Raw genomic sequence first — 17,284 nt, forward strand, 5'->3', positions numbered from 1 at the left:
TTCAAAAGACTATTTGTGATCACATGCAAAGTTTTTATTTGCTGATGTGGCACTCATTAGTTAAATATTAGCATCAAGTAAACCAATCTCGTATCTGAAAATTAGAGAAGGCAACAATCTGACGAGATTGGCTATACTATGAGGCCTTCCCTCCCACAGACTAGCATCATATGAATCTGGATTTCCCAACTTTACATTAATACCCTAACCATTATGCACACTGCTTCCAATAAAGCCAGTGCTATATAAATTTTCATTTCAGTTATTTGGATTTAAGAGATAAAATTGTATCTATCTCTCTTTTCCAATATCATCCCTCAATCACTGACTAGGAGTTCTTTTCCAGATCTTTGATATGTGCTTATTTTTTTTTATGTTGCTAAATAAGTTACCAGTCCTCTTGAGGGTTAATCCCACCGAGAGTGCATTCCTAGAAAAGCCTTGCAAGGAAGAGGGGAGGGGGCATCTGCAGAGGGTCTTCCTGCCAGCCCTGCCCCCTACCCTGGGGAAGCGGCCTTTGAATACCGCACCAGATGATCTGCAAGAGATCTGGTAGGTCGATAACGCGTTAGGGGGCGAAGAAGGGGGAGACAAGCCTGGTGCCATTGAGGACTGGCGAAGGAGCCAAGCTGGTGGCGTTCAGATTTCGGAAAAACGAGTCTACGAATACTGGCAGCCGGTTGCTGCAGAGGGCATTTGAGGATCTCTCATTGCTTATCTTCTGCAAATAGCGGTATTTTTTTAATACTGACGTTATGGGCTGTTGCAGTAAAGAGACTTACATAAATAAATGCAGTAAAGAATCTATAAATAAAATATTTACTATATTCCAGCAACGTGGCTGTAATCGAGGCTTCCTGAGTGTAAGATCTTGTAAATTTAGGGGGCGGGGGGGGGGGGTGTTGCTTCATGTAACACAGCGACCCCACTAGAAAAAAAAAAGAGCTGTGTAGGTGTCTTGTCTCATCCCAAATGATTCACTGGTTGTAATACATCACTGGCTAAGCTGTGGTGATTAAATGGAACCTCCATGCACAGAGGCAGTAAACCTCTGAATACCACTGGTGGAGAAATAACAGCAGGGGGAAGCTTGGGGAAGGGGGGGCTTCACGTCATTTGTTGGAGGGGAAAATGTGCCTAAGGTGCTGTCAAGTTGCTGCTGACTTATGCAGAGGAATCACAGCAGAGGAAGTGAGAAGCAGAGTTGGTTGGCCATTGCCTCACTCTGTAGAGTCTTTCTTGGCAGTCTTCCTTCCAAGCAGTGACCTTGCTTAGCTTTCAGAATCTGACAAGATCGGGCTATACCTTCCCTCCCTTGGAGAGGAATAGGAAGCTGCATAGAGGGATCCCTGGTCTGATCTGGTAGCATTAGGGTTGTGAAACCTCTTGTGTGCTGTTCCTGACGGTTTGGGAGTGGAGCTTGGGGAGGAGAGGGATGTCAGTGATGTATAATGCCGCTGAGTCCAACTTCTAGAGTAACCATTTTCTCCAGAGGAACTGATGGCTGGCTGGCCACCATGAGCAGGGCTGTTCTTCTGTTTCTTGGTTGCCAGAATTTGGCCACAGTTCTACATGGTCTAATTACATCCAGCTTGGACTACTGTAGCATACTTCACATGGGGCTGTCTTTGAAGACTGTTTGGAAGCTTCCAGCATCTATAGGCTACAGATAATGAATTTATCAGGATAATCAGGATATCAGAATTCATCAGGATAATCAGGAATTTATCTCCCCAGCATTAAGAAGTAGGCTTTGGTTGTCTGTTCTCTTCTCAATTTCATTCAAAATGCTGGCTGTGACTTCTAAAGCCCTAAACCTCCTGGAACCAGAGTGCCAAATTGACCACCTACACCACATAGCTGGGATTATTTACTGAGTGTTTTCTCTGTGAGCCTTTGGGTGTGAGGTGGGTATTTAAGCACATGTGGGGGCTTTTCTGTAGTGGTTTCTTGTCTGCGAAATGCCTTTCCAGAACACCATTATGAATCATTGAGGTGGTCCCAATGAAAAGCATTAAGTGGATTTTGTTCTGGGTTTTTGGATTCTCCAGCTATTATTGTAGCACTTGATCTTAGTGTTAGGCACTCAATTAAACCATACAACCTATGGTTTGATTAGGTTTTTTTTTATTCTGGCACATTCTCTCAATTATCTTCTTCTATCTATCTCTCTTTCATATCCATTACACAAAAAAGAAGGTAGACGGCACTGATTTTTATCTCAATTCTACTTTTACTAACTGGTTGATCATGGGTACAAACTGGTTTCTGTTAGGGAAATGCTATATTCTCAAGGCCCGTTCAGCTGGAACCCAAAAATAGACCAACAGGGGCACAGAGAAAGTGTCTTATATATGTTTATTGTAATTCTGGAATTATGAGAGAATGCCTCATTCCTTAAGATATATTAGACAGTTCTCTCAAAGCAAATACAGAAACTTAAGGTTTCATATGAAAGAAACACATAAGTACTATGTAAATCAAAGCCAGTCTCTGTAGTCTAGTGATAGATTAAAGATTAATACAGCATATTTTTACTTATGTTATTATAACTTCCTAAAAATGTCGCATTCCCCTCTAGAGAGCAAATGCTTTCTGTGTAAGCACAGAGTGTCCTGCTACAGAGTGTCCTCCTTCACCTGTACCTTGTTTTATCAGTAGCCCCAATTTAACAGTAGAAGTAAATAGTGTCTAGCAAATAGGGTGACCAATGTCAAAGGCTTGCATGGCTGGAATCAACTTGCTGTTGCAGGTTTTCTGGGCTGTGTGGTTGTGGTCTGGTAGTTTAGATGTGGAGAGTTTTATTTAGCTTTTTTAGGAGCGTTAGCTGACCAGTGAGTGCTCCCTTTCCCCCAGGTGCTTGGCTGTGGGGGAGGGGAGCACTCACTGGTTAGCTAACACTCCTTAAAAAAGCTAACTAAAGTTTCCATGACTGAACTACCAGACTATATGCCAGCCATAGATATGGCGGAAACATTAGGAGCAAAAAATACCAGACTGCAGCCACATAGCCCAGAAAACTCACAACAGCCAAGCGGGGCGACCTTTGATTGAGCAAATATCCTTTTATAGTGAGATAATAAAGAAAATAGATATGCCTTCTGTTTGGCTATTTCAAAGTAAGCCTATATCCTGTTAATTAGCTAATTACTCATTAATCTCCCCTACATTTCAATGAGAAGCAGACAGTTGGAGTGTGGCTCAGTGGTTTGAGCAGTGTGGGAGATGCAGATTTACCTCCCCACAGTCCCATGGAAGTTTACTGAGTGATCTTGGGCCAGCCAATGCCCCAGGATTGTTGGGAAGACAGAATGGAGAAGGCGAGAACCAAGGGTGTGCTGTCCCAAACTCCTTAAAAGCCAGATAGCATTAAAATGTATGTATTGTATAGACTGCTTCTTCCCCAAAGAGAAAGTGGGAGAACATGAGGAATGGTTGCTTGAAAATTGATTGTGGAGGGCTCAAAGGGGAATATTCTTTTAATACCATGAGATGTAGTTCATCAGGCCCTGGAGATCTGAATTCATTCAACGTAGCCAGGAGTTCCTGTACTACTGCTTTATTTATTCTCTGCTGCATTTCCCCTACTGTATCTTCTGTTTCATTTCCCCCTGGTTGAGTACTGTTTTCCTTTTGGGAGAAGACCAAGGCAAATAAGATGTTGAGTTGTTCCGCCTTTTCTCTGTCCTGTTAGCATTTTGCCATCATCTCCACACAGTGACCCTCTCATATCTTTTTTCTTCCTTTTGGTATGAATATAACCCAAAAAGTATTTTTTTAATTGTTTTTAACCTCTCTGAGCTCATTTTGAGCTTTAGCTTTTCTGACTTTCTACACGTCCTGCCTATTTGTTTGAATTTATCTTTGGAGACGTCCCCGTTTTTCCATTTTTTGTACATTTCTCTATTATGTCCTCACAACAGTCCTGTGAGGTAGGTTGCTGAGATTGAGTGGCTGGCCCTAGAAACCCATGAACTTGGGTTTCCAGCCGCTTGTTCAGTACTCTAACTACTACACATTACTGGCTATTGTGAAAGAATAATAAAGGTGAGGGCTCATCTGTCTCATGAAAACATGATGGGTTTGTTTCTTAGCCAATCTTGGTAGGAGGAATAACTCTTCCTTTTAGTCTCAATTGGCAATCCTGGAATCTCATGGTTTAACCAAATTTGTGTTCCTTTCTCAGGGAAAAATTGCAATCTGGATAAAAATCCTGTTTTGTTTGTAAAATATCACCCTTTCTGGGTACTGTTAGCAATCAAGTGTGTCAAAGTCAGATTCTTTTATTTCTATGACTAAGGAGTCACCTCAGAAACGCTCATGACAATGGAGCAGAAAGCCCTTTCGGCCTTGGGTCCCCCATCAGAGGTGAAGCTGAGAGAGGATGTGGAAGAGCAAGATGCAGGTGGTCTCGAGACAAAGGAGAGCCCAGGAGAATGCCCTGGCCAGGCCTTTGGCAAGAGATTCTGGAAAGGAACTGCACAAAGTCCCTCAGATGAGGAAACTGTTGGCTCCGAGGTACGGCGACGGCACTTCCGGTGGTTCCGCTACCAGGAGGCTGAGGGGCCACGTGAGGTTTGTGGCCATCTTGAAGAACTTTGCCGTCGTTGGTTGAGGCCTGACCTGTACACAAAGGAACAGATTCTGGATCTGGTGGTTCTGGAGCAGTTCCTAAGCACCCTTCCAAAGGAAATTCAGAACTGGGTCAGGAAAGGTGGGGCAGAAACCTGTCTGCAGGCTGTTGCCCTGGCAGAAGATTTCTTACTGAAGGAGCAAGAGGTCAGGAGCCAGGAAACACAGGTGAGAATGTTTCTTTCTACTTATTTCAAGGGAGTTGAGGAGGCATGCAAGAACATTTTATTCCTAAAACTTTACTACAAAGGTCGATTTTAGAGTCTACAGGCACCTTTGAAATGTTGACAGAGGGATGTAAGCTCCACCTCAAAATGGCTGTCACAGGAAGTGGAGTCAAACCTACAATGGCTGCCCCAGAAGGCAGAACCAAACACAGCACCTCCCTCCTCAAATGTGCAAAGGAATCTTAGAAGGGGAATGAAAGAAACTAAGAATAGCCCAGGAGAAAGAGAAGGGGGAATAAAAAGAAGGAAAGCCTGAAGAGGGAATGGGATTGTAAACCTGAATGCTTACTAGTCCTCCTGACCCACCAGTGTTTGCTGCTTCTATTACATTCATGGAAAATCTTTTTGTTTATATGAAGGCAGGCAGTCACAAGCTGTGCGTTACAAAGGCCCCAACCACTTTCTGAAAAGCTTGGTTGGTAGAGAAGAAGACTACCAAAAAGACCTTCTCATGTCCTAAAGGAAAAAGGTCTTGAAGGAGAAATATTGGTGAGCTGGTGCACGTGAGCACCCTATTGGGGAACCCTGTCTTACTACCTAGTTCAGTGGTTCTCAACCTTCCTAATGCCGTGACCCTTTAATACAGTTCCTCATGTTGTGGTGACCCTCAACCCTAACATTTATCCATTTTACAGATGGAGGACACTGATGCAGAGAGTCTTAGGCACCCCCTGTGAAAGGGTTGTTCGACCCCCAAAGGGGTCGCGACCCACAGGTTGAGAACCGCTGACCTACTGTATATACTGGCGTATAAGACTACTTTTGAACCCTGGGAAATCATCTGTAAAGTCTGGGGTTGTCTTATACGCCAGGTACTAAGTGGGTGGTACTGAGCAGGTGGTACTCTATATTTTAACTGGAAAAGTGGAGGGGTCGTCTTATACCACCAGTCGTCTTATACGCCGGTATATACGGTAATTGCTGTGTTGACCTCTTCTAGAAACTGTTCAAGAAGGATTTTGTTGTCTTGGGTGAGCTGTGTAATGCCACTTTCTCGTGATCGCCATCCCTGTCTGGCCCCTTTGATGGAGCAGGGCTGTGCTATAGGGGTTATGAATGCTGAGTGCACAGAAGAAAGGGTCTAGACATGTTTGTACATGCCACCCCTCTTCTTATGTCTCTCCTCCTTCCCTTTAAGAAACTGGTTGCAAATGCAAGAGCCGTTTGTAAATGTGAACGAACTTTTTTCCCCTCCAAGGCAATGAAGACTATTTCAGGGGATCAGCTGATTGAAGGGACCCTGCAAGACCTTGAGGAAGATGGTATCTCACTAGGTAAGGATCTGAGTAGGTTATGGTGCAGTTTGAAATTTCTAGAGCAAAATTTTAGCCCTATGCCTACAATATGATGAGGTGGTAGAATCTTGAGGTGGAAGGTTGGGCTCTGTCACTTCAGACTGCTGTGTATGTGATGTTCTAGAGTACTCTTGAGAGTTCTTGAGAGCCAGCAAGGTATAGTGGTTAAGAGCAGGTGGATTCTAATCTGGAAAACCGAGTTTGATTCCCCACTCCTCCACCTGAGTGGGTGGTGAACCAAATGTGCTTCCACACTCATAAATTCCTGCTGGATGACCTTGGGCTAGGCACAGTTCTTCAGAACTCTCTCCGCCCCATCTACCTCACAAGGTGTCTGTTGTGGGGAGAGGAAGGAAAAGGAGCTTGTAAGCCACCGTCAGTCTTCTTTCAGGAGAGAAAGGCGGGATCTAAATCCAAACTCTTCTTATTCTGCTGCTCCCCCAGATAGAAAACTCATACAAACAAGGAGAAACCTGAACTACAACTAGTTACTGCATACTAAGGAGTTTTTATTTAAGAACTTACAGTGAATATGTTATTTTACGTAGGGGATAATCCAAAGATAATTCCCTCATTACTGATCTACTACTGTACCATCCATTCATTATTCTACCTTCTCATTCTGCAGCATGTGTAATGGTTAAGAGTGGACTCTAAACTGGTGACGCAACTTTGTTTCCCCACTCCTACACATGAAGCCTGCTGGGTGATCTTGGGGAAGTCACGTCTTTCTTCGAACTTTCTCAGACCCTCCTTCCTGTTGTAAACCACGTTGAGACTTCTTAAAGATAGAGGAGAAGCAGAATATAAAAACCAACTCTTTTCCTGCAGCGGGGCTTCGGTCATCCAAACTGATTAGTGCAATCAAGGCTGTGCAAATTTGTACCATGTCTCCTGGATTCTAGGGGGGCAGCTTCTCCAGTCTAGATAGCCCTCCAAGTGCAGACAGGTGCTACTTCAGTAGCTCCCTTATCTATAAGCTGAAGTAGAAACAGAAACAGTCATGGTATAGGGAAGACGACTACAAAAAAGACCTTCTCATGTCCTAAAGGAAAAAGGTCTTGAAGGAAAAATCCTCCCTGACAGAAGATTTTGCCAGGGGGATAGACCAGTGAAGGGCCAGAATGAAATGGCAGAGGCAAAATTTCCAGAGGCTCTGGAAGGCCCCAAACCCACCCCCACTGCCAGGATGGTTCTTGGGCCATATGGTAGCATCACCAGACCTCCCAAGCCCACGAAGAGCTGTGAGGCTGAACCAAGCAGCATACTGGAGGCAGTTCAGTCCTCACTCCAGGTACTCTCAACCTCGGATCAGGAGCGGCCTCTGGCCTTTCAGGACATACTCTGCTGCCTCAGGTGCCATTTGGAGATCAGGAAATGACAGTGAGACCCCACTCCATCAAGGTTCTTTAAACCTCTGAAGGGGATCAGGAGAAGGCTTTGGCCTTTATTATTGTTGTTTCTAATTCCAAGTGATCTGATTTCCTATAAAACTGTGAACTCTCTAGGCTTTTGAACTCTCTAGGCTTGCCAGAACAGCTATGTGCTCCGATTTGGCTATGCATGGCTGGTTATTTTTGTAGGAGAAATGGAGCGCCTTCACATTACCAGAGGAAGAAAAACGGCAGTGTGGTGCATCAGTTAGAGCAGTGGTTCCCAGACATTTTCAGGCCTGTCTCCTTGTTTCCGTAAATTCATCCCCAGTTTCCCCATCCTATCCTATAAAAACCATTATTCAGAACAGCAGTTTTGCATGACCTACTAAGGAAGATATCAGTAACATTCAAAACAGTAACAATTAACAGCAAATTTGCTCGAGCTCCAATTAAAACCGTTTTACTTTAATTTATTCAACAAACCCCAAGGTCAGTGATAGAAAACCTTTTCGAGATCGAGTGCCCAAATTGCAACCCAAAACCCATTTATTTATCACAAAGTGCCAACACGGCAATTTAACCTGAATTCTGAAGTTTTAGTTTAGAAAAAACAGTTGGCTCCAAGGCATGCGTTACTCGGAAGTAAGCTTGGTAGCTTTACTTTGAAGCAACCGTGCAACTCTTCTAAAGGGTCACGACCCTAGGAGGGTTTACTCAGAAGCAAGCCCCATTGCCAGCAACCGAGCTTACTCCCAGGTAAAGGATCACGCTTTAGTTCTTTGCATGAAAATCAGTGAGGTTTAACAGCGCTTAACAGGGTTACCTACACTGCTTCCCCAAAATTAGGTCTTAGGTTTAATGCTAATAATCGAGCCCAGCGGCCCAGGCCAGCCTAGATGTGGGGGGGGAGGGGGACTTTGTGTGTGCCCAAAGAGAGGGCTCTGAGTGCCACCTCTGGCACCCGTGCCATAGGTTCGCCACCACTGCCCTAGGTAAACCAGTTGTCTCCCAAGCGGTGGTAGCACCCACCATGGGAACCATCAAGTTAAAAAGTTAACTGGGTTGTAAGAGACCCAGATATGAATTCACAGAAAGCCACAAAAGTTTGCTGGGTGAACTTGAGCCCATCAGACTCACACTCAACCTAACCTACCTCGTAAGATTGCTGTGAGAATAAAATAGAGAATTATGTAAGCCATTTTCAGACCTCGTTTGGGATTAAGGTGGGGGTATAAATGAAGAATAATTTAGGTTGATGGCAAATTATTTTCTTTTCTTTTCGTTTAAAGATTAACTGTGGGGGGCACACAGAATTTCCAGGGCAAGGAGGTTGATGATAACACTTGCTTTTCTCCAGATCTTTCCAATATTTTTCTCTCTTTCACAGGCTCTGAACCGACAATATTGATGCATTCTGGATCATATCCTCTTCATGATGGAATGGAAATGGCGACCCAGTTGTGGAATCCTGTACCCCTGGAGGTTTGTCCCCACCCCTTCAATCTTATTGAAATGTTGTTTCTAGAAAGAGAGAGGAGAAGAAGGGGGAGCTGTTCAGAATAAGGTTTGCTTAAGATTGTTTAGAAATCTTGGATACGTGGAGCCTTGGAACTGCAAAGTTTGGGGAAGGAAGTGATGCCAACAAGGTTTCACACAATAACACAATAAATTACAAGTTATTTAAATCAGTATACTGCACATAAATACGAGCACCTTGTAAAAATATGCCAAAATGTGTCTGATAAGGAAGCCAAACAGCACTATATGTGTCTTGCCCTGGCCCCAACCTGATGGAACGCTGTCTAGTACAGGGGTCTGCAACCTGCGGCTCTCCAGATGTTCATGGATTACAATTCCCATCCGCCCCTGCCAGCATGGCCGGTAGGGGCTGATGGGAATTGTAGTCCATGAACATCTGGAGAGCTGCAGGTTGCAGACCCCTGGTTGAGACCCAGGCCCCACAAGATCTGATGCAATTCCGCAGGGCCTGCAAGACAGAGCTATTTCACCAGGCGTACAGTTGAGGAGGTTACTACAATTTTTCTATCACTATGTTTTCCCATCCTTCTTTATGTTGTTTGATTCTTGTTTGTCTCTGCCCTCTGTTTGTGACAGTCTAATTGCCATAAGAATTGGGTTATGTTTTAATATATTTTATTATATTTATTATTAATTGCTGTAAGCTGCCCTGAGCCCATGAAGAGAAGGGCAGTATATAAAACTAACTCAATAAATAAAAGGTGGCAGTATAAATGAAGTAAATGAATAAATAAATACTCCGAACTGATGAAGTTGCCTTATTCTCAGTTAGACTTTCAGTCCATTCTAGCACAATAATGTCTTCGCTGACTGGCAGCACTCTCCAGGGTTGCAGGCAGAGAACAGTCTTTCCCATCATCCCTTGTCTGAGATCTCTCTTAACTTAAGATGTAAGGGGCCGAACCTGGGACCTTCTGCATGTTAAGAAGGCGTTCTTGTCACCGAGGCCTGAGCACTTCCTTTCATACCATGAGCCAAGAAGAATTTGCACCCTCTCTCTGGAGGTAAGCTGAGGGGAAGTCATGCTTCTTACTTTTCTCTGCAGAAGCTGGTGACTTTTGAGGAAGTGGCCGTGTGTTTCACTGAGGAAGAGTGGAGCACGCTGGATCCTGGCCAACAGGCCCTGTACAGGGAGGTCATGCTGGAGAATTATGAGAATGTAGCCTTGTTGGGTAAGGGTTCCTTGGGCCTTTGTTGAAGGTGATTTATTTCCTCCCCAGCTCTCTCGGGGCTCTTAACTTGTCTATGTGGAGAAAGGACTGACTTATTATCCAGAAATAACCAGCTCTGTTGATTTCTTCCTCAGAACATCTCCTGATTCCCAAACCTGAACTTATCTGCTGGCTGGAAGAGGAAGAGCTACGTGAATGCTACTCCAACACAGGAGAGAGATCAGCAGGTACCTTCAGTAACGAGGACTCTCATTATTGGAGAATTGTGGTTATTTTTCAGTGGCGGGGATTCCAGAGTTCACAGTGTCAGACTAGGATCTGGCAGGCCTAGGTTTAAATCCCCACCCTGCCACAGAATCTCACTGGTGGACCTTGGGCCAGTCACACACTCTCCACCTGTTGTGAGTTTAAAATGGAGGAGAGAAAAACAGTGTTGAAATTTGCTTTGGGTCACCATTGGGGAGGAACACGAGATATAAACATCTAAAGAGATCAAACAATTGTCATCATCAGAAATTCCTCTCCTGTTTGTGATATACATTTTTTATTCAGGCCATTTACTCAAAGGGTAAATCCATCCATATTAGCAGTTGCTTTTTTACAGGGGGAAGCAGGAAACAAATTGGATTGGTGGGTCTTGTTTCTCTGGGAGTGGGGACAGCAAGTATCACTAGGGGAGGGAGAGTCCCGGCGATGCCCCCTTGCATGTGAGGGGCCACAGGGAGCAATTCTCTCTACGTTATTATTTAACATCTGTTTGTGGCCCCTGGCACAGCTGGTTCGGAGCTTTGGGCTGAGTTGCAATCAGGATGTGGATGACGCCCAGCTTGGGCCAATCAACTGCCACCCTCAATGTTCTGCTTCAGTGTTTGGAGGCCCTGGCAGAATGCTTGCAGCAGAGCAGGCCAAAACGAAATCCAACAAAAACAGAGGTTCTGTGGCTGGAACGGGGTGTGCTGGAATGGGGTTTTCAACTGCCTCCTTTAGACAGTGAGGCTTTAACACCGGCTTCATCCACAAAAAATCTGAATGGGATCCTGGAGTCCTCCTTCCCTTTGGAGGCCCTGGTCACACATACAGCCAGATTGGCTTCTTTCCATCTCTGCCAGGCTAGACAGTTGATCCCTTACCTGTTTCGCTCATACCACAGTGATCCATGCGCCGGTCACCTCCAGGCTAAATTACTGTGATTTGCCCTGTGCTAGCTTGCCCTTGAGACTGCACTGGAAACTACAATTGGTCCAGGATGCGGTGGCGAGAGTACTCACCAGAATACCATTGAGGGAACATATAAGAGCTATCCTCCACCACCTGCACTGGTTACCAGTTGAATTTCGGATCATTTTCAAGGTTTTGGTGTTAACCTTTAAGATCTAGAGCGGTCTCGGACTGTCATATCTTTGGGACTGCATCTTTCCATACTGCCCATGGAAGACCCTATGGCTGGCTTCCACCAGAGCCAGGGCCTTTTCTGCTCTGGCTCCTGCATGGTGAAAGGCCTTGCTGGCAGATATCAGAGCAAGACATCGATCAGTTTCTGAGAACGTGTAAAACTGAACTGTTTCTCCGGGCCTACAACTAATGCCGTATAAGATTTGCTGAGATCTACTGGCTTCTTGATTACTCCCCACTAGGTGTTAGTATGTCTTTTATGGGCAATTTGGATTTACTACCATCTGGAGAAAGTGCTTGAATGTTTTAATGCTGTTTAATTTATATAATTCACTGTGATTTTAACATGTATGTTAATTGCCCTGAGCCTGCCTTTGGCCAGGGAGGGTGAAATAGTAAATTGAATAAAATTAAAAAAAATATATTGGGCAGCCCAATCCGGAGTCCTGGGACAGCCACCCAGTCACCTCCAGAGGATGTTTTGGTGGCATGGATAGGCAAAAACCATAAAAAGCTTTCCAGCTATCAAAAAGCCCTCCATTGGACTCAGTGGGCTTAGGACACCCAAAAGGGTGGTGTAAGTCCATGCCCCAGGCATTGGCAACCATTCAGGCAATGCCAGGGTGGAAGCCAATGAATGTTGGCATCAACCCTGACCACGTGGGGACGTTCTGGAAGGCCACCATAGCCACCTGCTGCCACATTTACTCCTCTGCCGGGGAAAGGGCCCTGGGGAGGGCATTTCTAGTGGCACAGGATCCTGCTGCCTCCTCAACTCCTTTTAGCCCCACCCCCTCTGGATTGGGCTATTGATAACTTAAAGTAATATAAAAATAAGTTTGTACTGGTAAGCCAGATTGGGCATTTCTTTTAAAGGTGAAAGAAAATTTTTCTATGGTTACTAGTTGGTTTTAATAGTTTAAATGGTGTCTTAGTTTGGCTTGTAAGATCTGTTGTTTTTTTTGGTATGATTTTCTGTTAGCCATCTTGGTGGCAAAAAGGGGTGGTATAAATTTTGCAAATAAATGAAAAAGAAGGCTATTCTTTCTAATACTACCAGAATCTTTACTGCTGTTATAATTACTGGATATTATTCCTGTTGAACAACATTACCACTAGTACTAATTATTATTATAAATAATTATTATTTCTGGGTCTCAGGATGGAAGCATGAGAATGAAGAGAAACCTTGTGAGATCTGGGCAGAAAGAATTAGGCATCAAAACGGCAGACAGATTTTTGGGTTCCAAGGTGGTCTGAAGATGCAAGACAGAATACAAGTAGAGAAATGGAAGAATGACTTTTTTTATACTCCGGACTTTGATATCAATGAAATATCACTCCAGCAAGAACAACAGAAAGCAAAGAAAAGGAACGAGTGTCCTGTGTGCGGACAAATCTTCAGTCACAAATCCAGTCTTGTTACTCATCAGAGAATCCACACAGGTGAGAAACCCTATCAGTGTGCAGACTGTGGGAAGAGGTTCAACCGAAGGACACGACTCACTTCTCATCAGAGGCTCCACACAGGGGAGAAGCTGTACAACTGTCCAGACTGTAGCAAGAGCTTCTGCGAAAAATCAAGCCTTAAAGCCCACCAGAGAATCCACACAGGAGAGAAACCATACAAATGTCTGAACTGTGGGAAGAGCTTTAGTCGTAGTTCTAATCTGATAACTCACCAGAGAATCCATACCAGACAGAAACCCCGCAAGCGCTGCAAAAGCAGCGAAGTTCTTTCTTCGAAATCTAGTTTCCCTTCCCATGAGAAAATTCAAACAGTAAACAACCTGTGTAACCCCACACACTGTAGCAGGAATATTGATGATCTGTCGAGTCAACTCAGACCCGAAGATATGTACTCAGGGAAAGAGATGTATAAATGTTTTGACTGCGGGGAAAGTTTTAACGAGAGGTCAAGCCTTTTTATACACCAAGAAGTTCACTTAGATGAGAAGCCCTATAGCAACTGCCATGTTGAATTTTGTGATGAATCTGGCCTAAGGACTCATCAGGGAATCCATGCAGGTGAGAAAACTTACAAATGCACTGAATGTGAGAAGAGTTTCAATCGGAGTTGGAGCCTCATTACTCATCAGAGATATCACAGAGGGGAGAAACCATACAAATGCACAGACTGCAGTGAAAGATTTTGTGACAAGTCCGGCCTTGTCAGGCACCAGAGAATCCACACAGGAGAAAAACTGTACAAATGCTTCATCTGTGGCAAAAGCTTCAACCAGAGCACCAACCTTTTTACACACCAGAGAATCCACACAGGCGAGAAACCATACAAATGCATTGACTGTGGCAAAAGCTTTAACCAGAGCTCTCATCTGATCAGGCATCAGAGGCTCCACACTGGAGAGAAACCATACAAATGCTCAGAATGTGGGAAAAGCTTTACACAGAGTCCAAATCTCATTAGGCACTGGAAAGTCCATGCCCGTGAGAACACGTAAACCTGTAATTTTTTTCTGACCACAACAATATTGTATGTCAAAAAGTTCCCAGAACATGATCTGACATGAAGAAATCACCCAGAAAGAGAGGATGGATATGATCACATCAGAATAAACTTTTATCTGCATGTAACATTTCCCTCTCCCATTCTCTTCCCCTTTTTTCCTTCTCCTGTCCTTTCCCTTCCACCCCTTTCCTTTTTCTCCTCTGCTCCATTCAGCTGACTTCTACAGTGATGCTTGAGATGTTTTTTGCCATCTGTGGAAACTGTAATGGGATTTTAAATAGTTTTTAGTGAAATGAGGTTTTGACCTGTCAAATTGAAATTGTCTGTGAATGTTGGGAGTGACCTCGAGCCCATACAGGGAGGGGTGGCATACGAAACTAATTAAAAAATAAAATATTAGATCCTACACAGCTCCTGAGAATAAAATAAAATAAGATAGTCTAAAAACTAACACAATTTATTCCAGCATAGCTACAGTAATTCAAATCCACTAGCATGGTAGACTGCCAAAAAAAACCCCTCAAACTCAAAACAAAGAAGGGGGTTCTACATCAAATCCAGCCTGAACTGTCCCTAGAAGCTAAAATGACTAAATTAAGACTATCACAGTTGGTTACATTGTAAGAAGATAAGAGTTACTGGGAACGACAATAATGTTAGGAAAAGTCGAAAGCAGCAGGAAAGGAGGAAGACCCAACATGGGATGAACTGACTATGCGAAGGAAGCAACAACCCTCAGTTTGCAAGACCTGAGTAACACTATTATCAATACAATGTTTTGAAGGACACTGATTCTTGGGGTTGCCATAAGTCAGAAGCAACTTGATGGCACTTAATACACATAGTGTGTATTAAGTGTGCATAGTGTGCATTAAGGGTGTGTACATAGTGTATATTAAGTCCAACAAGATTTTCAAGGTGTATGTTTTAAAAAAATCAAGGCTCCCTTCATCATCTGACTGTTGAGGGTTGCTGGGCTGTGGCCATGGGCTGGTAGTATTTGCGCTTAGGAGCAAAAACTACAGAACCCCAACTACGCAGCCCGGAAACCCACAACATCTTGTTAATTCCAGCTGTGAAAGCCTCCCTTCATCAGATTCTGAATGTGTGTACCCAACCCCACCCCCAAAATGTTGGTCGCTAAAATGCTGCTGGACTTGGATATAGCTCTTCTGCTGCTGACCAACCACAGTTACCCTATGGCAGGGGTAGGGAACCTGCGGCTCTCCAGATGTTCAGGAACTACAATTCCCATCAGCCCCTGTCAGCATGGCCAATTGGCTGATGGGAATTGTAGTTCCTGAACATCTGGAGAGCCGCAGGTTCCCTACCCCTGCCCTATGGTAACTGCAAGCTCATGTGAGTTTGAGCTGACTTCTGCTGAGATACTCATTGGTTGACTTTTTCTCTAAAGGAAAATTCTAGGCTTTTCCTGAATTGAAAAGGTCAGACAGAACTTGTGATATGAAGTATGGTGGTTCTGTGTTTTTAATATATTTTTCAAGAGTCTAAATCAGTGATGCTCATTTTGTGGGTTGCAGAGAGCCACATTCAGTTACTGTCAATTATGGCTCATTATGCATGGAGCGCTTTCCACAACGCTGTTCGCTCCACAGTGGGGTTGCAGTGGGGTCTCCTCGTGTTTCATAGTTTACATGCGAAGAGGTGCCCCGCTGCTGCACAGCTTGTCTTCCCTAACTTACGAGTCACTCCCCATTAATCACAAGACTGCTGGCTTTTTAAAAAAACACCCTTTAAATTTTATATCAATAATCTTTGGGTTATATCAATATTTTTCACATAGCTGTTGCAATGGGTTATTGTTATTTTTTCAAAAAGCCAGCCATCGATCCCCCTAAAATGCCTGTGAGGGGTGGGGGGTTGGAGACTGGAAGTAGCAGAAACCCCAAAGCCAGGGAAAACATTGGGGTTTGCCCACTGTCAGGAACCTTGGAGCTTCCAGGATCTGCAGTGCCGTAAGTGTGAGTGCTTCTGTGATTAAAACTTTGCCTCAAACGAGATGTATCCTCACTGTGGGGCAGAGCAACAGTATATAATCAGCTTAAGAGAGCCACATTTACTTCAGTTCTTAGCATCTCAGGGACGCTCAAAAGTGTTCTGTTCCTTCAAAGTGGAAACCATCAGCCAACCACAAGCCCCATTGGGCAAGGGCTGTGCCCACTTTCCTAAACCACAAGGCAGGTGCCACACGGGGGGACAGACCTCCCCAGCTACAGGTGGCTTGGCAAAGAGCCACTGAACAAGTTATTGCTGCTCTGTGCCTTTCCTAAATAGTTATGGCCAAACAGAACTTGTAGTATTGGAAGAGTATGCTGGTTCTGACTTTATTTTTTAACATCTCAACAGAACATGAGAAAAGGCTAGAAACTAGGTACGGTAGTTAGAAAGTCTTGTCTGTATCGCTTGAATTAAACTCTTTGAATTCAACTGTTTTTTAAATTACTTGAAATAAGTTCTTTGCTAGGAGTGTTGTGGGGTTTCTGGGCAGCATGGCTGTGTTCCAGTAGCATTTTCTCCTGACGTTTCGCCTGCATCTGTGGCTAGCATCTTCAGAGGATCTGATGGTAGCTCTCTCTCACTCAGTCCCCCTCTCCCAAGCATCCTTTTGTGTGTGTGTGTGTGTCAGTTTCTAGCTTGGGTGAGGAACTATGTGTCGGTCTGAAAAGGCATTTCCCATAAAGGGGTGATAAGGAAAGTGGTGGCAGAGAATCAAAAAATCCACTGATCAGAACACCTGGGTTTTTCAACAGTTGTAGCAGTTCTAATGGTTAGACATGCCAATTTTTTGTTTTGCACGATTAAAAGCAATATTTTTACAATGGATTGTGTTCCTTCTCTTTATTTATTTTTGTTGTAACATTCTGGAACAGAAATGACCACACTTATTCATTGCTTACATCTCGGATGTCGAACTCATTTGTTACAAGGGTTGGATATGACATAAATGGGGGGGGGGTAGCTGCCTCACCTGGTCCCAGAACAACACTGGGGGTGCCTGGACTGGCAGCCTGCACTGGGGTGGGATGGGGTGACTGCCTTGAAGGAGTTATCAGCTTGCCAGGCCAAATCAGGAGCTGGGGTGAGGGGGTGCCTTCAGCTGGCTAGCAGACCTGATAAGCCCCTTAAAGGGCTGGATCCACCCTTGGGGCTGCATGTCTGA

General features: G+C 44.3%; 1 protein-coding gene across 1 annotated transcript in view; it reads left to right on the forward strand.

The window, feature by feature from the left end:
• The first annotated feature begins 459 nt into the window (after positions 1-459).
• LOC125429865 (zinc finger protein 160-like) overlaps positions 460-17,284 on the forward strand; it is a 44,314-nt gene continuing 27,489 nt past the window's right edge. Inside the window, exons 1-7 of the mRNA XM_048491400.1 lie at positions 460-552; positions 4,301-4,800; positions 6,058-6,133; positions 8,918-9,012; positions 10,115-10,241; positions 10,376-10,468; positions 12,795-14,091. Coding sequence (XP_048347357.1) covers positions 534-552; positions 4,301-4,800; positions 6,058-6,133; positions 8,918-9,012; positions 10,115-10,241; positions 10,376-10,468; positions 12,795-14,091 — 2,207 coding nt within the window. The 5' untranslated portion in view covers positions 460-533. The remainder of the gene's footprint in view (positions 553-4,300; positions 4,801-6,057; positions 6,134-8,917; positions 9,013-10,114; positions 10,242-10,375; positions 10,469-12,794; positions 14,092-17,284) is intronic.

This window comes from Sphaerodactylus townsendi, linkage group LG03 (assembly GCF_021028975.2).
Source record: "Sphaerodactylus townsendi isolate TG3544 linkage group LG03, MPM_Stown_v2.3, whole genome shotgun sequence".
NCBI classification, from domain to species: domain Eukaryota; kingdom Metazoa; phylum Chordata; class Lepidosauria; order Squamata; family Sphaerodactylidae; genus Sphaerodactylus; species Sphaerodactylus townsendi.